Source organism: Lissotriton helveticus, chromosome 8, assembly GCF_964261635.1.
Source record: "Lissotriton helveticus chromosome 8, aLisHel1.1, whole genome shotgun sequence".
Classification (NCBI taxonomy): domain Eukaryota; kingdom Metazoa; phylum Chordata; class Amphibia; order Caudata; family Salamandridae; genus Lissotriton; species Lissotriton helveticus.
In genome coordinates this window covers 283,822,802-283,843,865 of record NC_136069.1, presented here as the reverse complement: position 1 = coordinate 283,843,865, position 21,064 = coordinate 283,822,802, and the positions used below count along the sequence as shown (strand labels likewise).

General features: G+C 47.2%; 1 protein-coding gene across 1 annotated transcript in view; it reads right to left on the bottom strand.

The window, feature by feature from the left end:
- The window catches only part of ATM (ATM serine/threonine kinase), a 1,424,234-nt gene that overhangs the window by 409,514 nt on the left and 993,656 nt on the right, over positions 1-21,064 (bottom strand). Inside the window, exons 41-43 of the mRNA XM_078657051.1 lie at positions 11,450-11,538; positions 11,264-11,366; positions 2,257-2,405 (exon numbers count right to left, since the gene is read on the bottom strand). Coding sequence (XP_078513177.1) covers positions 2,257-2,405; positions 11,264-11,366; positions 11,450-11,538 — 341 coding nt within the window. The remainder of the gene's footprint in view (positions 1-2,256; positions 2,406-11,263; positions 11,367-11,449; positions 11,539-21,064) is intronic.

Sequence of the window (21,064 nt, the reverse complement as noted above, 5' to 3'; positions counted from 1 at the left end):
ACGACGAAGACGCCGTCGGCGGTGACCTCGACGGCGGCCTACAGGCCTCTCGACGTCGATCGTCCACGCTGTCTCGACCCGGAGCCCCGTGGAGAAGGGGAACACACCGTTGTCATCCCTTTCGACGTCGTCGTCGATGCGATTGACGTCGACGGAGACCGGGACCTTTTGCTGGTCTTCCTGCCTCTGGGAAGCCCCCCAGTGGCCTCAGCAGGGGCAGAGGGAGCCTTCCCAGCCTGCCCAGACCCACCTGCAGCCTGCAGTCGCGTCTCCTCCAGGCCTTGAAGCCTAATTCTCAGCCTTTCCCTCAGGGTCCTTGTAGAAAAGGTCTGGCAGATGTCACAATCTTCAGGGACATGCTCTTCAGGGAGGCAAAGAATGCAGACGTCGTGTGGATCAGTCTTGGCCTTCTTCCTCCCACATGCTGGGCACTTGTCGAATAAAGCAGGCATTTTAGATCCCTAAAAAGCCTGAACAAACACACAGAAGTGAAAGGAAACACCAAGTAGCAACTGAAAACACTTTTAAATCCAAAAAGTGTACAAAAACTCCAATAAACCCTTGAAAAAGGGAGAGCTCAATGCACCAGGGTCCTGTAAGCAGGAGCCGGAAAAAAGAACTGAAAGTGAGAGGGACCTGCTATGCATTCTGGGATACTGGGAGAAGTTCTGGAAAGTTCTCTTAAAGGCACAGTATCCTATTTAAGCCACATAATGGCAGCCTATGGGGCTTGTCTGTCCATGCCTTCCTCTCTATCATTTCTGAGGGTGTTTGCTGTTGAAGCAAGGGAAATCTGGACAGGCTTTGCTGTTTGTGGATTTTTGGTGGAATTTTCTAGTTGAAGTACTGGACAGTGTAGCCTGTGAATATAGGCTGCATTATTTGTCTTTAAATTTTCTCTTAAGTGTCTTTGCAGTTCTGCACTTTTCTGACAATTTAAGAGATTATTTTTGATTGCCGGGGTCCTCGCACATGGGCGGGACTATTCACTAGATTATGACTATACACAGAGATCCCCTACTACAGAACATTCAAATCAGAGAAATCTCCATGGTAGCCACCTAGAAATCTATTCATACATTAGAAAAACATTTTTGTTAGACTTCAGAGCCGACACCCATATAAGACAGGTCTTTTTTGGAACCTCTTTGGTGCTTTATCTTCCTGATATTTTCCCACAGGTTTTACATGAGATGGGTTTGCAAAACTATTTAGTACAATATCAGCCTCTTGTAACTAGTAAGCAGGGCCCTGAGATGTTATAAAAACTGAGGTACCCTTGGTAGCATGATGGTTACAGCCGGTAAACACTCACTTAAAGGAATAGAAACAGTTTACAGTCTCTGAACTCAGCAGAGTGACTATGGCACATTTGATTTCTTTCATTTGGCCTTTCAAAAGGTTTGTGCAAGATAGTTCTAGCCACTTGTTTAAACACTAATGACATTTTTTGTTTTAACTCGCTTTCCTAAGATAAACTGATGAAATCTGACCAATGTAGCCTGTAGAAGGACCACAAAAATAATTTTTCATGAAAATGATTTTAGTTACATATACATTTTTTAAAAATGCTGCAGGATTTCCTGCATGAGCACAACTTTTCAGCGCTTATGACTTCAATAAAGACTTCCTCGAAGGAGAAGTAAGGTTACAGTTGAATGCATTTTCCTTTTCTAACATAACTTGATAGTAAGGATTAGAGAATTTTGTTTCATGTACAGCTTTTTTCAATTTGAAGATACGCTGGGTTCATGAGCCGTTTGAGTGAGAGAGTGGAAATTGGCAAGATATTGTTCAAAGTTAGCATCAATTGAAAACTGTAAGAAAATGTAAGTACCTTACATTTTATTACATTCTTCATATTTTCAGCAGTCAGAGCTTGGTAGAAAACGTTTGATTTTATTTATTAAAACTGTGTAACCTTTATTTCATGTCATGCTGGTAAATTTGTGTATGTAGGAAGCTGGAACTCACTCTATTTTGTCCATGTAAATGATAATTTGGATAATACAATGAAGGAGGCTTTTGGATATATTGATGAATAGGAAACAAAGGCAATCCAACTAAAGGTGTTTACCTAATTTTACAAAATGACCGTCTGATAACATATAACGTTTATTTTAGGAAAGGTTTCTTATGTAGAGCAAGAATAACCCTAATTTATCAATAATTACAAGAGGGTGTACTAAAATATGTTTTAACTTTAAATTAAAAAACTATTGCAACCAAGAAAAAGAAAACATGAAATTATTTTACTTGATGGCAGGTCCTTGTTCCCACTGCATGTTCCTCCATGCTGCCTGATAACGTATTTCCTGAAGTTCAGCGCACCACTCCTCGGTCTCATGTTCAAGTCCTTTTAAATAGGTGGACAACATATGGCACATTCCAAAATTCTGTAAGGCCTGCAGCAGTGACATAAGAAGGGTTGAGAACATGATTTTAATAATAAAGCATTTTTCTAATTGCCAAAGTGTGAATTTATATTGTTTCTCATTATATTATTAACTTTTAGTTCAACGTAAAATCAAGGAAACCCACACCTCAAAGTCAGGTCAATGAACGTTAACATCTGGGTAAAGGCAATTCCACTAGCCCATTAGTTTTAATATCACATTTTAGAACCACCCCTTGTCCTTGAGACACCTATACTTACCTTTGTGTCAGTTTCCTATCAATTCAGACATATCGTTAAATCTGAATGAGGTGGCTTTTATGATTTCTTCTTTTATCTGTACCAAACACTCAAAATTTCTAGTCTGTGCTTGTTGGTGGGTGTTTGCACATCAGACCACAGTTCAGATATTTTACAAGTTTGAAGTAAAGTGCATGTATACTGTAGCATTACAGCATCTAGTGTAAGCCAGCATCTACTCGCTGTCTATATGTAGCGATTTGTTGAATTCTAAAAACAGACTCAATATTTGTTTCTCTTCATTTTTTTTTTGTTTGAATATGTTTATTGCATTTTGTCATTATACAACAGTACACATATGTAAGCATATCAAGTAAAAGGCGCTGTTACGTGGGTCATGATGTCCCAGAGTACATGGACCAACCCACCCACCCGGAGGCATGGCGGGGGAGAGCAAACCATATCAGTGCCCAGTTAGACCCCATAACACATTCGTAGTGCAGTAGCTGTTGTGTGCTACATTTACGCTCAGTAATGGCAGTGCCCAGTGTTGGCGTAGTAGAACTTCTGCATCGCGACTGCATACCTGAGACTCATCTCGTATAGCGCTTAAAATATACCATGACCGGAGAAACAGAGCAGTCATTCATATTAGCAACATATCACACATTTCAAAATTGCATTTGAAAACTACTAACTATACAAAACAATTCCAGATATATAGGAAACCATAAACCAGGTGGTGTTTGTCAGCGGTCATGTGTGTGTGTGTGTATGGAGCTGGAAGTGCGGAGAGGAGTGTGATCCAAAGGATACATAGCAACGGTAATGCTATGTTCGTAGGAGTCTTCACCTGTGTAGTAGGGTGTGAGGGAAGCGCCGCGGAGAGGGGGGGGCAGGGAGGAGAGAGAAAGGGAGGGGGGGAAGGTTGGGAGCGAGAAGAACGCTGGGCGTGTCATAGGCGAATATGTGGTAATCACTCACTCTACACCATTCCGGAGACACTCTTGGTGGAAGGCCACCAGGACACCATCCCACTCCAGCGCAATAGGGTACATCCGGAGACCTGCCGTCTCCTCCCGGTGCAGTGCCACACTCTCAGCCCTCGCCCAAGCATCAAGCGAGCGGCGCCACTGCACCGTTTGGGGGGGCAGACTATGTTTCCAACGCCTGGTAATGAGACGCCTTGCCGTTATTAGGCCCAGATCCCAGAACCTCGCTTGGACTCTTGTCTGCTTCGTCCTCTTAAATAACCCCAACAGACATCCTTCCCAAGTGTGTGGTAAAGTACCCCCCGTCGCCCCTGCCAAGACAGTCGACACTGCGGTCCAATATGGCTGCAGCAGATTGCAGGACCAGAGGACATGTAAGAACTGTGCATCCACTAGTCCGCATTTAGGGCATCCCGTCGTAGTGAGTCCAAAGTAGCGATTAATTTTGTCCGGGGACAGATACGCTCGATGGATCACATAGTATTGTATGATCTTGAAGCGTGCATTGCGTGGTACATGTAGAGCTCCTGCTAGCACCCCCGCCCACTCTTTGTCTGTCCAGTCCCGTCCTCTATCAGCCGTCCATTTGTCACGTAGGCGCTGAGGGGAGAATTGCGTGTGTGAATGTAACGCTTGGGATAACCAGTGCACAAGGTGAGAGCCCTGTCCCATCACATGTAAGTATTGAATGAGCAGGTGTATTGGCGGTTCCTCCGCTAGCGGGCCCCAAGCTTTCGTCAGTGTATGTAGCAGCTTCGCATATGTCAGGAACTGTCCTGCCGGCAGCCCCGTGTTGACTGTCAGTGTCTCGAAAGGGAGCAATGCACCCTCCTCAAACAGGTCGCCTAAGCTCTCCAAGTCAGCAGCTCCCCAGCAGTCCAGCAGCGGCGCCGCAAGCATCCCGGATCCCCAAGGCGTGCCTAGCAGCGGTAGGTTAGGCGCGTACGGTTTCACCGCGGCAGTGAGTTTCAGGCTTCTCAAAAAGCACCTTCTCGCCACCTCAAGGTGTAGTTGGTTCTGAACAGGCGGCTTAGCCAAAGGATGAAACAACGCATGTACCCGCGGGACTGTCAGCATAGTCGTTGTCGTGGCCGTATCACTCAAGTTACGTCCACTCAGCCAGTAGGCTACCCATTGTAGCTGTGCAGCCAGGTAATACAACTCATGATTTGGGACCGACAGCCCACCACTATCGGTCGCGGCATAGAGAGTTTTTAAAGCCACTCTGGGGCGACCTTTGTTCCAAATCAGTCGCCTATGTATAGTCTCTAGCTCGCGAAAGGTGCGAACCGGCACATATACCGGTAGGTTCGCATAATAATACAGTAGCCGGGGCAAAACAACCGCTTTCGCCAGGGCGATACGGCTGGGCACATTCAATGGGAGGGTATTCCAAAAGGAAACCTGCGCTGTAATCGAAGAGATCGCTCTCGTGAGGTTGCCGTCCAGGAGGTCTGCGGGGTCGCGATACACATGGACTCCCAAATAACGGAACACTGTGGGATACCAGAGGAGCCGCTCGCCCATCACCATTACGTCGCACTCCGGTACATCTGCTGCAAAAGAGTACACCCCCGACTTCGCCCAGTTGACATGCAACCCCGACATTTCGCCAAAGCTACTGAAAATGTCCGTGAGCGTTTGGGGGAAGCAGGTCAGGTCCCTGACATATAGTAATAGGTCATCGGCATAAAGCGACACCGAATGCATCCCATCCATCAACGGGATCCCCCAATTCTCGCCAGAGGTGCGCAATCGTGCCGCCAGTGGTTCCATCATGAGCGCAAAGAGCAGGGGGGAGAGGGGACATCCCTGTCTCGTGCCCCTGCGGACACAAATCCGATCTGAGAAAAGCTTGTTCGTTCGAACCCGCACCACTGGAGCAGAGTAAAGGAGCTCCACCATGCGGAGGAAGTCTGCACCCAGCCCAAATTGCTCCAACACCAGCGCCAGGTAGGGCCATTCCACGGAATCGAACGCCTTTTCAAGATCAAGGAGCACGCACCCCGAGCGGGGCCACAGGGTCACCGCCAGACCCTGCACTCGGAACAACCGTCTAATATTGTAAGACGTGCTGCGGGTAGGGACAAATCCGTTTTGGTCCGCGTGCACTAGGGTAGGGACCAGTGGCGCCAGCCTCTGGGCCAACGCCGATGCCAGAATCTTGTAGTCCGTGTTAAGGAGAGCTAGTGGCCTATAAGACCCCACATTCAATGCATCTTTGCCGGGTTTCAAGAGCGAGATCACGTTGGCTTCATTGAGGGACAAAGGAAGTGCTGCATCCCGTATCGCCGCCCCGTACACTCGTAACAGCTCGGGAATGAGAATGGTGGAATACGCCTTATAAAACTCCGCCGGTAAACCATCAGGCCCGGGGGACTTGCCATTCGAAAGAGAGTATATCACAGTTCGGAGTTCCTCTGCAGTGAATGGCGCACCCAGTTCCCCACACTGCGCGTCGGTGACCGTCGGCAATAGGGCGCCTGATAAATACTCAGCGATTTCCTCTGTAGTGACACTTAGGCGAGTACAATACAGAGATCTGTAGTGACTCGAAAATACCTCATGGATGGACCTCTGGGTGTAGACCACATCGCCCTGAGTAGTGCGGATCGACATCACCGGCAACGTTTGGGTGTCTCTCCTGACCAGCCAGGACAACAGTTTGCCAGCTTTATCCCCAGCATGATGCACGCGCGCAGAGTGTGCTGCATAATTCAAGTTCTTCAGTCTCTCAAGGAGCTGCGTGTGTTTTCCGCGAGCGTCTAGTAAGTTCGAGTCGTCCCCCTCCACTGCCTCCCGTTCGCCCGACAACAGTGTCGTCTCCAACTGTGTCAATTCCCTGTCCACCTGACGGCGCAATCCAGCCTGTGCTCCCAAGCAGTGCCCCCTCACTACCACCTTGAATGCATCCCATTCAACCTGCGGGGAGGATGCGGTATCAGTATTGTCTTCAAAGTACTGTAAGACACGGTTCGAGAGCAAATCCCGAAAAGGAGCATCCAGCAAGATATCCGGCTGGAGGCGCCACGTGGGCACCGGTGGATGCGGACGCACCCAGGCGAAGTCAAGTGTGTGCGGGTTGTGATCCGAATGAGTGCGGCCCAGGTAGTGGGAGTCAGTGACTAGGGGCAAGAGTTCGCTGGTCAACATGAACCTATCAAGCCTGACGTGTAACGCATGAGCGCCCGAATAGTACGAGTAAGTTCGCGTGGTAGGGTTGCGGCTACGCCAAGCGTCAGTGAGGTCCCATTGTGTTGCCCAGTCAGCAAATGTGCGCGATGTACCGTGAATTGTCGCATGCGCCAAAGGAGGGGCGGATCTATCTAACACAACATCTAGGACACAATTATAGACGCCCCCTAACAGAAGCGGTACCCCCGGCCATGCTGCAATCGCCGCTGATAAGTGGGTGAGGAAACGTCCATGTTCGACGTTGGGAGCGTAAATGGATGCCAGGGCAATGTGTTGGCCGTCTAGGTTACCCTGAAGGAACACATACCTGCCCTCTTTATCTATGTTACAATGTGTCATGGCAAAAGGTACCCCCGGGCGAATCCATATGAGAGTCCCACGCGCAAAGGCCGAGTAGCCTGTAGCATATATCTGCCCCCTCCAGCGGCGGCGCAGTGTGTGTGTCTCCGGTTCCGTCAGGTGTGTCTCCTGCAATAGCGCTATCTGGACCCGGTGTCGCTTGAGGTACGAGTACACCTGATAGCGGCGTGAGGGGGTGTGCATACCACGTACATTCCAAGTGCAAAATTTTATCACAGCCATTACAACAGTTCGTCTCCCCCACCCAGATCCCCCACCCACCCGCCGCATCACAAGTTATGACCCACCAGCTCAGCACTTCACGGAATGTCTCACACTTTGACCAGTAATTCGCACCAGCTCTCTTACACACAGTAGGGGGAGGGGAACGTTGCACCAAACTTGTAACTACAAAAAACATAATGACAATGCCAAAAGGTCGACTGCAAACCATGCCGTCGTCCAAACGCTCTAGTGAGCACTAACTGTTCATGAGTTCAATAAGAAAGAAGGGGGGGTTCACTAAGCACGTATTTTAGATGCACAGATGATACATGTAGCAATGTCATGGGCGCTCCTCCCATTCCACAGGCGTCCAATATCGCACAGCCCAATGTCAGCAGAGGCGCACCGTTCCAAGCGTCAATAAGGTCGCAATGATCCCCCAGTCACTGCATACAGGTCACATACAAAGACTTACCACCGTAAGGCAGCATACCTACATCCCCCACTGAGACCCACCAGAGACAGGGCCCTCAGGAGGCATGGGCCAGTAACCCGCCTTGCATTCAGGGCCAGCGTGTCCGAAGCCAGGTCTCTCCACCAGAGCCCACCAAGGCAACATCAGGGTCTTCCCAGCCGGCATGAAATGCAGGGGCACTGAAGTTGCATGAAAGCATCGTTCTCCTTGCTGTAGTTGCCAGGGAGTCTATATCAGGATTAGTTTAGCAGATCAGCTGTCTGTGGTGTGACATCCGGGAGTTCAACAGACACCTGAGAGTCCGGCAGGCCATATATATATTCATCGTCACTCCCCACAGCGCTAGGACTGGCATCCGCAGCCGGGGCGTCCGGTTGTGAACCGCTAATTTCCGCCACCCTGCGGATAGCTTCCTGCTGTTCCTCGTTGCGGTGTTCAGGAGTAGGGCCAATGTTCGCCTCAGGATGCGCCAAGCTTGTCGTCGAGTGTCTTCTACGCCGACGGCGTCGGGCACCACCTCCACGTCAGGATCTCATGGGTGGACCACCCGGGTCCGGGACAACTCCCGAGTCCAGCCAGGTCTCAGCAGCTTCCGGGGTGTTGAAAAAATGCGTTTTGTCCTGTGCTACAACTCGTAGGCGGGCAGGGAATAATAGGGAGTATTTAAGTGCCATGCGGCGGAGTCGCTGCTTGACGTCTAGAAAGGAGTGCCGCTGCCGCTGTACCTGGATTGTGTAGTCCGGGAAGAACATAATCAATGCGTTGTCCACTCTGACCTCTCCTAACTTCCTAACCTCTCGCAGGATAGTGTCCCGATCTCGATAGTTCAGCACTCGAACGAGCACGGGCCGAGGATTGGAGCCCTCAGGGGGAGGTTTAGAGGGCACGCGGTGAGCGCGCTCTATCACAAAGTGCTGCGAGAGGGTACCTTCCGGGAGAATGTCTCTAATCCACCTCTCCACGTGTTCCGGCGCCTCCCGGGGCTCCCACCGTTCCGGCAGACCCACAATGCGGATGTTGTTCCGTCTTGCCCGTCCTTCCGCATCTTCCGCTCGGTCCTCCAGGAAGTCCACCCTGTTAAGGAGACTCTGTACATGTTTATCCATCTGGGAGATTTTGGGTGCCAGATCTGTCACCGTGGTTTCCAGCGTCGTCGTCCTCTCAGACAGTTTTTTGTGATCCGCTCGGAGGTGCGTCATGTCGATAGCCACACTATCAATTTTAGTCTCCAATGAAGTGCGGGTCAGTTGCATTGATTCTTCGAGCCTTTCCATGGCCGCCAGCATTGTCTCCAGCCTGGAAGCAGTGTGATCCATCTCTGTCTGCTTCGCCATTTTACCCTTCACCTGTGTGTTGCCCGTCACAGCTCTCGTTTTAGGTCCCCCCGACATGAGCGGTCGCGACTCGACCAGCCAGTGGAGCCACACAAAGAGACCCGCTGCGGCACAAATGAGGATTGTTTCGGAGGAAGGAAGGGAAGGGAAGGGGCAGAGCCGCCCCAAGCAGTCAGGTCCGGTACACTCCCACGACTACTCAGTTCCCCCGTGTGACACATGGATATCTCTGTCCCGCTCAAGCAGTTCGTAGTTATGATGGGACACCGCAGGAATGGGCAAATGTCAGTGGCAGTGCCAAATGTGGACAAGGTCCGCTGTTAACCCCGCTCGACAGCACAACGGGGTAAGGTCCAGTTGCCAGGACAAAGCAGGGCCAAAGGCACGTCGTCAGGGGGTATCTCCGCAGCAGGCCAAGCTGCCAAGTGGCGTCCGGGCAACACAAACTTCCAGCCCCTCCCGCGGTTCCGGTCTCACCAAGGGCCCGACTGTATATCTCAGACCGTGCAAGTCAATGGGGGTGGAGGGGGGAAGTGCCGCTACTCATCAGCCTTCTCACCGCGCCCAAGTCTGACCCACACAATACCTAAGCACCTCCGAGTCGCCAGTATCTGTTGCTCACCACCTCCGCCTCAGTCGCCACGCTGGGCTACCGGTCGGTGCTGCGCTGGCCTCGCCTGCCTCCAGTGTCTCACTCCAGCGCCAGCTCCAGCGCATAGGCCGCGTCCCCAGGCCCGGGCAGCCTCTCCTCGCAGCGATGAACGTTCCAGGAATCCTGCCCTGTACCACAGTATTAGTAGGTCCGTGGGGGCAGGGGGCCGACTAGGCGCATCACAACATGGCCTCCCAGGGCGCCGCCGGTAAGCAACTGCTGCCCCCAGTTCAGGGCCTGCGTGATAGGCCGGATCCCCGGGCTCGGGTAGTGGCAGAGCCGGTACCAGTGGCCACTGGTCTGTGGGTCCGTCGTTTGTGTCCCGGGGCGGCTAGCACTCGGACAGTCAGGGAGGCACTCCGATTGAGTCCCCAGTACAGCCGCCGGCCGCAGCACTAGGATGTCTCAGCGGGGGGGGGGTTGGGGCTCCCACAAGCCAGCAGGGCCGGTCCCACTCCGCCGCCCCGATCTCAGAAGCGGCTTGTCCAGGGAGAACAGAGGGCAGTTCCGATGGTGCCCAGCCGCTGCCAGGGGGCTCAGAGCAGCGGCCCGCTCCGGTGGGCCCAGGGGGCTGGCTGGATCCCCGGCCTCGCCTAGCTCTTCGCGCCGCTCCGCAGTGAGGGCTGATCAGGCAGGGAGTTCTCTTCGTCACCGGAGCGGCTCAGAACGAGGTAGCCGTCTCAAACTCCGGCAGGCAGCAGGGTAGTGCTTAACAAGCACTCGACAGAAGTTTCAAAGCGTGACGGGCAATAATTACGGAGAAATGGCCTGTGGCAGGGGAGTCTCTGTCGGAGCTCTACCCAGGCACGTCCGTCGGCATTTCGCGCTTAGCCACGCCAATATTTGTTTCTCTTCATATCGCAGTACATATCTCCTACACATATCATTTCAGCCTATTCATTATCAGTATTTAGAATCTATTCTCTTCTTCAGAGCACATTTCTTGAAACCTTTCTAGGGGTCACCACTAAACTTGTTCTCATTAGTATGATCTGATTCACACTCTAACCTTCTTTAACTGTTAGACTTGTGAACTCCTTGCAAAGAACTTGCCCCCTGACAGCAGCTTTTAACATGTACTTTTTTGCTGACTGACATTTCGCTTCCGTGATACAGGCCCTAAAAAGATCTCCTTTCTAACTCAATTACATGCACAGTGCTATACAAACATGACACACTTGCAATCCAATGCTGGCAGTTAATAGTTGTGTGTAGAAAAAAAAAAGGTACGCTGGACAGACATAGTACATCTATGAAGAAGCATGTCTTACCAAAACACTTTAACAAGCAACAAAGGTTCAATATACCGGACATTAGAATAACCAAGCATAACTGAGAGATAGCTGAAAGCAGAGGGTATCAGGGAACATGCTGCTATTTACGATTAGATGATGTTGACAAAGATAATCAAATCACCTGAATTAGTCCTGCCTGACGAGTGGAAGGAGGAAGATTCATTTCCAGGTCATAGGTGACAAGAGCCTTTCCCCACATGGCCTCATGCTCATATGTACGAATCCTGCAACGTGAAAATCATTGACAATTATATTTCATAATGTCACATTCCCCAAATGTAACAGGATAATAATGCATAATACTGACCTTGCAAGTGGGTGCAACATTTTTCCACCACCGCAGCCATACAGGCTATCAGGTTCCCCTATACTTCTGTATATTTCCATAAGGAGGTCCTTGTGTGATTAACAAAATAAAAAGTCGATTTAGATTAATGTGGTGAGGGTATAAAAATAAACAGATTTAAAGTTACAGCATAATTTGCCTCTATTTAAATACACCAGACTTGTGCACCATTCTATTAATACTTATTACAGAAGATACATACAAATGCAGTAAATGTATTATTAATCAGCGAGGCAAGAAAGCTGTAGAGTTGTCTGAAGTGTGAACTGTGGGCAGACTCTAACTGTGAAATTGATAATTCCCACAGACACAAAACCTATGTGTTTTGATAAACTAAAATAAGGGTGCTGTTTGAAAAATCCAATAACTTGAATGGTATGATTTAATAAAATTGAATACTTGGAGACAAATTTCGTAACTAGTAACAACATGTCACTAATTAACTCATTAATCCCCCTCAAAACTCGAAATAAATGCTACTAAAAGAAACAATTTTTATTTTAACGCTGCCCGACATAATAATAGAGGGAATTGTTCCCAAACCCAAACACATTCGCATACAACTACATCCGACTGCACTACACTTTAACAAACTTCCATACTGCCCCTTAAAGCTAGTCTCGGCTGACCAGAATTGGGACATTTAAATGCTTAGCTGCCTGTGCTGGCGGGATTGCACTGCGACGACGGTTACATATCACCTAAATTTTTTTTTAAAACTTAGCATGTACTGGCTATATAAAACAGAAGACGGAAGTCGTCGTCTCTGATCATGGAGATCTGCAGAAGCCCTGCTATTCCTTAGGCAGGATCCATTCTGCAGATTCTTACCAATGGCTTGAAATGAAGAGACCAAAGCCTGCAAGAAGATACACCACCATCTCTGCATTTATAATGCGCTGACCTTGTAACCGCTGTCCCTTGAAAGATTTGATAGAACGCCACAAAACTGATTCCACTAAGTGCTTAATCTACTTGGCAACACTAGAACAAGCATTTTCAAAGCCAATAGGCTTAGCCATGGCAAGCTGTTATGATCAATGTTCTCTCTAAGTTTTTTCTTCTGTGTGCGGCAATAGAGGGTCTCTGTGCACTTGCAGCCAAGGCTGGATGTGTCGAAGGAATGCAACAACTCACTATGCAAGCCATCACAGTGCGTGACATACCAAAGTCAGTAGGTTTGCGACTTCAAAGGAAATGTAAAAAGGAGCATTCAGACTCATTATTAGTTGCATGCAATAATCACATTTTAGTCACATGTTTTAATGCATTTGTATTATACTTTAAAAAGGGTCATACCAGCAGCCTATGACGTTTAATCCACTTGCACTTAACTCCACAGGAACAGAAATGACAGAACGCAAATGTGTATACCATTAAGTACATTTACTTTGAATAGTGTGGGAGAGCATTCAACAGTTCTCATCACGTTTTCCCATTTAAGGCATGAATAGCTGGTCCAGTCATGTGTGTTTCTTACCATTGCATACGTTGTAATTTGTTTACCACAAGATAAAAACAAGACTACAACTATTTGAACAGAAAGCTAAACAAGGAATGAATGAGCTTGCCATTCCTGATATCAAACAGCAACCGATGAGCCAGCCATGCCCGACACTGGCGAGCTGGAGATGATCTTGCCATGGCCGACAGTGGACAACAAGAGATCAACAGACTGATGATGAAGCATGACACCCAGGGTGGTGCGTGACACCTTGCCTTACAATGTAGTGATATATCAAAGTCATGTTCCGTAGTGAGACATATAGGACATCGCTCTCCCCAATTTTGGATTACTTCCTTGGTGAGTACCCTAGACACGTACTTCCTAACGGTGAGTCGCAAACGGATTTTAGTCAGTCGGGAAAGTCCTCTGACAAATTGCTGCTTAGTCTTTTAAGATGGGCATCAGTGTTTACTTTTCTTTCTCTGACTGCAAAGTGTGAAGACGTTTTAAAGTAAATTATGTGACAATCTTGCAAGAGTACAGGAAGTGTGAAAGGAAGGGCTGTAGAATGTCAGGTTTTTTTAGCATCACACAACAAAATGTAAATACCTGTAAATTAACGGTATGCATTCAGCAGTTAAGAAATCAGAAATGAAGCACATTTCTTTGTCATTCTGAAGTGTGCTGGAAATAGAGTTTTTAAAAGTATCAAACCAAATCAACACACTTTACTCATTAATAGACTAATGATAAATATTCAGATAAACCCAATTTCCACACATTATCTTGTGTACTGTATAGTTTAATCAATTAAACTCATTGTCTGTTCAAATTTAGGGGCCATTTCAATGGAAATGTTCTGTATGTAAAGGACAACGGGATACCACACAATGCTTTAGTAACCTCGAAAATCACCCCGCCTCATGCGCATTAAAGGTAGGTGGGTAACAAGACTTGGTTGTTCTAAAAATTGGGTTGTGGTTCCAAAAAGTTAGGGAAGCACTGGCCAGTCCATTCTTGATAGAATTGTCTCATGTGCCTTTTGGTACTGTAGATTGTGGTCTTGGAGGATGCAAACAACAACAGCTCAAGTTTTCCTCTCGGTCTCTCAGACCCCAGGCTTGGGGGTTCAATAATTTTGGGGATGAGCTAGCCATGCCTTACACTGGACAGCAGCAGATGAGCCAACACCATGCCAACATTGCACAGCAGAGCAAGTAGCCACCCATGCCTGACGTCGCGCGGCACGAGATGAGCTAGCCATGCCCGACAGGCAGGGATAATCCAACTACCCCTCACATCTGACAGCTGAAGATGAGCTCGCTGTGCCTCACACAGGAGGACGGGAGACTTGTACACACCAAAGCGCTGCCTTGATTTGTTTCCACTAATCATCTTCGGGAATCTTTGCCATACTAGACCACAATAACATTCATAAATGACATTAAACATAAGCAGCACAGCACACTTTAGGCAGTTTCTAGGTTTCACAGACTGATTTTCTTTACTTGCAGATAATACTGTATAATGAATTCAAAAGGTACAGTGGCCGCAGAACTATGGATAGCTTTGACATGTTCACAGCACACCAGTAAATCTAATACAGCGTGTAGTTCTACTGACACAGATAAAATAACTTAGTACAAATTAGTAACCACTCATGTAACCGGGCAGCAAAGTTTGCACATTAACAAAAAGCTCAGCACTTGAGGGTTTCTGACTAAGCACATTATTAAATAGGAACCTCCGGAGTGAATGACTGGCTTGTTATCATAATGTCAGGTTATGGCACCCAGCAGACACTTTCCTAGATCCAGATCGGTTCTGCGGGTGCTTTCCGCAGTCTGAAGACTCTGAGGCCGCGAGGCTGCAACAGGCACAAATGGAAACAAGGAAAATGGGCCACCCTACACATAGTTTCATAGCTGCCAGGGTTTAAGATTGCTTAAGTGCGAGTGTTTTATAATTTCAAAGTAATTATGATGGACATTCAACGACTACAAGTGACACTTGCCCACAAGTAAAATAAAGCAATGAAGACGAAGGACACATATAAATATCAGAAATAACCATTTGAGTGACGAGAGAGCACCAGAAATGGAAGGGTACAAAGCTAGTGCCCTTATATAGTGGGGCTGCATGGAGGCTGTGTGTCACTGTAACCAGGCCCCAGATTCAGGGTTCGTTAGAGAAGCAGGGCTTGTGAGAAGGCTGCACATATGGGCCTGGTGTGAGAAAGCTTAATTGCTGCCACTGATTTTGTGCCACTAAATACACGCCACATGAGACCCCTGAAAGGTCTCTAGGATCCAATGGAATGCGGTTATACTGAGAACAGCTACTAAAAAGTCTTGACATGGGGTAGCTCAAAGTATCTGGGCATACGTGGCTGTGCAGTGCAGCTTTGTGTATGGGCCAACAAAACTCCTGCAATGAAACGTTTAACATGATGAACATTGTAATTACCAGCAATATGGTGTAAATAGTGGTGCGTGTATTTTTCAATTAATGCGCACTAGAAGAGATAACCAGCTCATGTCACAGCAGATGATCCAGAACTGTAATCTGGTGGTGCCACGTAAACAGCCCCAAATAGTACACCATAGCAGCACTTGCTGCCTCGGCAAACCACTGCCATTATGTGAACTTTTTACAAAAACACTAAAGAAGCCTAAACCAAGCACCGAACAAAGAATAGACACCACTCTGCCCTAGGGTGACCAATCGTCCGTAAATTTCACAGACTGCCCGTAATTTGGGCCTCTTGTCCGTAAGGGTTTTTTCAATGGGCGCCTTTTCTCCGTAATTTCAGACATTGGCGTGAGCTGCCCCCTGCAAGCAGCCTCTAACTCTCACTGCAGTAGCCAGCTCACGCTCCTGCTGTGATCTGTGGCCGGCAGTAGCCCCTCCTCGACTAGGCACAGGCTGTTATCAGACCCATTATCATTCTGTATGTTGGCCTAATTATCATGTACAGAATGATAATGGGCCTCTCTGCCCAGTGACAGCATTTAGGATCTGGTGTGTTTTTAGGTCTCGCCCAGCTCGCCTTGGCGAGACCTATTGTCGTCGGTTTCTCTGCCGAAGGGGGACAGGAGAGGTGCACGCGTACGGACAGGAGATGTACACTCCGCACGCATGCACATCTGTCCCAGCGTAGGGCTGGCGTTGGAACACTGCGCGCGCATTGCATGCTTTCACTATCCCTCCCTCCCCATCCTTCTAGTTAGTTTCAGTCTTGTGCTATAGAATCTTAGCTGTTTGCCTCCATGTGGGGTGTTCGCAGGGCCTGTGGGAGTCTGGTTCTTCCGTTCCTAAGGTTGATTAACTGGTAAGGCTGCTTAATCATCCGAAGAGGGATACAGTAAACCGAGCCAATGAGAGGGGTCCCGCCTGCACCTGGCGAGGCGAATTGAAGATTCCGGTCACCCCTGATTACAGGAAGTAATTCCAAAACTCATGAAAGCGCAGCAACATGTACTATTAACTGATTCAGAAGTGCCTACTATTCTATTCTTTTACACAACTGTGCTAGTAATAAGTTGTTGTAATCTTGTGCTCTGACAATGTACATTATGTCATGTAATGAAGTGTTCTCTTTGCTTTTGTAGTCCTCAAGAATAGCGCGAAAATTCATCCCTCGTCCAACTGCTTGTGCACCTCTGCTGTGGTTCGTGGGGCCAGCTGATGGTGGGCCAGGTATCCAGCGGGCTTGGCCAAACTCGGATGGGATCCTCGGGGAAACCTGAACCCCTCTGCACTGCGAACCCGCCTCAGTACTAGCGCCAGTGTGCGGATCACACGTCGGGTCGCCGAGAGGCAATGGAAATGACGTCATGTGCTTGGCCAGGGCAGCCAAGTAACAGTTGTGCTGCTGGCCCCCTCTAACTGCCAGAACCAAGGTCTGTCTTCCATACTGCCCATCAATTAACACAAATTATATCGGAATTGAAAATCACACGGATGCCAAAATAAAAGCACTTATCACCGTGTCGACGTGGATCGCCATCACACAAGAAAAAAGTTCAGGGCTACACAACTATACAAAGCGAAAACAAACACGGACAGAGCAAAGGACTTTAGACACCGTTTGAAGCCCAGTCCTCCTTAAGCAACTAACAAAGTAGGGACTGCCTGGAGGCAGGAGCCACCGCTCTCCACTGTCCCACTGAAACATGGGTAAATAATAATCCACATTTGTAAAGCGCAAACAATCACCCGTGAGGGTCTCCAGGCGTAGAGGGCCATCGGGAAGATTAGGCAAGCTATTGCCCAGAGTCACATGGTGCTAGGCTAATCTGCCGCCGGCGATCGAACCGTGATCCCTAGATTCCAGCGTCAGTCGCCCTGGCTGTGGCGCCACACCTCTCCCGTAAAGACATTAATGGGACACTACAAAGTACACGCACCAAATGAATCAAGCGATTTCACTCATAAACGATTGGTTCGACATTTGATTTACAAAAGAAGCAGGCCACCCCACAATATATTAGGAGACCAGCAGCCAGAGATCAGCTTACATGGCGACTTGCATCCAGGAGCCCCGCTCGGCGTCTGTATTTAACATCTGAATAATTATGCAACGTCCCTTCTGAGACATGTCCCACAGTGAATTCGAAAGTTTGAAGACAGCTCGAAGAGCTGATCATGGTTATTTAGCAGCATTCAGTTGACCTCTCTCCAGCTCGGAGGATTCAGCACTTCCATGCAATCTTCAGTTATGCAAGAGTTGCCTCTGAAGAATGCACCTGTGCCCTAAAATAAACTGGCCAACGAAAACGTACCCACACGCACCACCTACCTCCCAACCTTCCTAGTAAAGCAACATAGGATACGTTATGTACGTGTAAAAGCCAAGCTTCTGTAGGAATAGATGCACACGTGGTGAACTAGATAAAAGGTACTTACTAAGCCGCAGATCAAAGTTGGCACCTTGTTATTAGTGCACTCCACGTGATGCTCCTGGGAACAGATCCATCATTTATAAGGTAAGTCAGTGCTCCGCTGTGTTCTTGGTCATGTTATTTCATCAAAAATATACATCTATATGGCTACAAATATTATGGTCACTATTCTATACGCACACCAGCAGTCACTACATTACTTTAAAATATTCAACTACATACATGGTCCATCAAACCAAGCCGCAATTTTGCACAGCTCAGCACCTTGACTCTTCAAAAGAGTAACAGGGTTGGGTGGGCTTTCCATAAACTAGATGTGCACTTGATGGCCCAATGGAAAACGTGTTCCCCTTATGGTGATGACATCATCCTATTAAACTTAGTAGCTGTTTTGTCTCAAGTAGGCTTTATGCTTACCTACACCACCTTTCAACAGATTACTGCTATGCCTACACAGACATGTCAACGGGGTCATGCAAATCAACATCTGGCTCATATGGAGTAATGTGGGTGGATCATTAGCACTTAGAGTGCATACGAGGGTTTCTCAAATATATATATATATATATATTTTTTAAGTAAATCTTAATATTCTCTCCATAGGGCCCTGCATTTCACTCTGCAATTAATCTATTAGGACTTGGAGCACTCCCAACACATTATAGTAGAAGCCAAACTCTTACAATCACTCAAACTAAATATAAGCAGACGTCGAAGCCTGATGCAAAGCTCCCATCGCCTTAACGTTCAGGACTGTCCTTGACATTCCTAGCCTACTAACTGACCAGACACCAAATACTGGTATCCCTGTACCTCTGTAAAGCTCTAGATTTTAGTGGTATGCGGGAGGAGAGGTCAGTACAAACACAAGCTCGATATCTCAAACTCTCTTTTCCACCACACCGACGGAACCCATGGCTCATTAAGCTCAGACGGCTACTGAAAATGTATCTTGTCTTGAGGATCCAGGCGTAATTTGACCTCTAAATTCTCTGAGCAGATTCAGGAAAAAGACTAACCAATGAGCCCTTGAACATTCATGCAATTACCCATATCTGCATTGCATGTTTTTTGTTAAGTCTCTTAATATTTATTTACTTTATATTTTAAAGCTGGACAACCTTAATGGTCTACAAAACTAAGTAGCAAAATAAATAAATTCATCAGCTAAATATTTTACACCAAATGTTATAACTCACATCAATGTTTGCAACGAAACAATGGTGATATGACTCTGTTAGCCATTCTCACTTGCACAGCTCAGCACCACAAGCAAAATATTTCTTTCCATTCCACAGCCTATAGAGGGCGAGAGATCTCTACTGAGTCCACTGGTGAACCAGCAGGAATTCCTGCCAGTAGATATAGATATATTATTTTTTATGATAGTTCTTCTGTTTTGTTAACCTTAAACTATATCAAACTGTGCTGGCTACTCATCTTGATGCATTGAGCTCCACAGCACTATTACTCTAGACCAATATCCAGAACTACTTGACTGCTTATAACAAGACCATATCATTTTCTTCAAAGCACCTCCTCAAACAAGTAGTTGCAATGCAATAGGTCTCACATTTGCAAGAGTTTGAGCTATTGCATTGTACATGACAATGCCTTTTATTTAAATGCTTTGAAAACCTGCAAGTAGTGCATAAACATGCACTTTGTTCTTATAGTCCTTGCTTACGAGACACAAGGCTGGCAGTAAATGCGCCTCTTTTACTGCCAGCCTTGTGTCTCGTAAGCAAGGACGATAAGAACAAAGTGCGTGTTTACTCAATGCTGCAGGTTTTCAAAACACATAGATAAAACACAATGTCATTTACAATGCCAATAGCTCAAACTCTCACAAATGCGAGACCTAGTGCAATGCAAATGCTTGTTTTTCAGTGGGGGAGAGGGGGCATGTAAGATCTGAGAAGCCTTCAGCTTTGATCTTTTTCTTCACTTTTATTTTTTAATATGCAAACACAGGTGTGTTTTACTTGCATACACAACAGATGCAGTGAGTGCAAGGTTCTCTCAACCTAAAATAAATGTATTTCGACTTGTGCTTATGTTGGTTGTCTATTTACTTATGCACTATTACACGACTTCCTCTGATGTGTATGCAAAATTTACCTTTTGTCCTGAATTTTCGTCCGGAATTATGACCTTCTGTCCTGAATTTTTGCACTCACTGTCCTGAATTTGCACCCATGCCAGCTGGTCACCCTACTCAGCCCACAACAAAACTGCCGATTTCCGCCCTGCTCTCTTCCGCGGGCAGCACAGAGGAGTCTGAACCTGCACCCCCTCACCTCTCTCCTCACGTCGACCATTAGTAGTAATATTCAACCCTAATAAAAATGATTAAAGAGCAGCTGAACAGCGTCGGCCACAGTCGGCACGCTGCTACCTGCTCAGCCCCTTCAGCTTGCAACACGGCACCAGATAACACCACCAGACTGGCTTACCTGACGCCATGCTGAAAATAATTTATTGGACCAGCACCGGCATGGCTGCAAAGGTTTCAGTTTGCTATGTGTGACATTTTCATAATTTCAGTGTAATTATGAGTGACATTTCAACGAATATGAGTGACACTTTCTTGCGAGCAAAATCAAGCAATGAAAACGAGGGAAACATATAAATATCAGAATTATACCTATTTGAGCAAGGAGGAACTCAAAGAAAAAAAATCTAAATTGAAAAAGCATACTTGGAACCAGGTTAATCATTGAAGATTAAGGAACTATTGTTAGGTGGCTGCCAATACTGTGCAAAGGCTTTATTGTAGTTACTCAAAATGAAGGGATGGGTAATAAGTATACAAGCCGACTTGATGGGTAAATAGAGCTGACACACTGCCCCATGAGGTATGCAGCGGGGGGCAACGCAAAAGGCGAATGACAATTCAAAAGACCAATGGATGCAGCCCGTTGACAAAAAGCTGTTCAAGGTGTGTATATTCTGAATGATTTGTTGGGGAAAAATAATAGTCTGGTGACACACTAAAGCTGTTTCAAAGGCCAGACCTAGATACACACACCGATGTGAGATACTGTACAAATGAACTGTACTGCTCTAAATCTGTTGTTCCATTCAAACAGTGTAAACAGGTCCAAGACATTGTCACTATTGGATACAGCGGAATGAACACATGTTCACAACTCAAAATGCACACTGCAATAGCAATAAATCTTTGTCCAGCCAAATACCCACTTTTAAGAAAAAAAGAGAAAT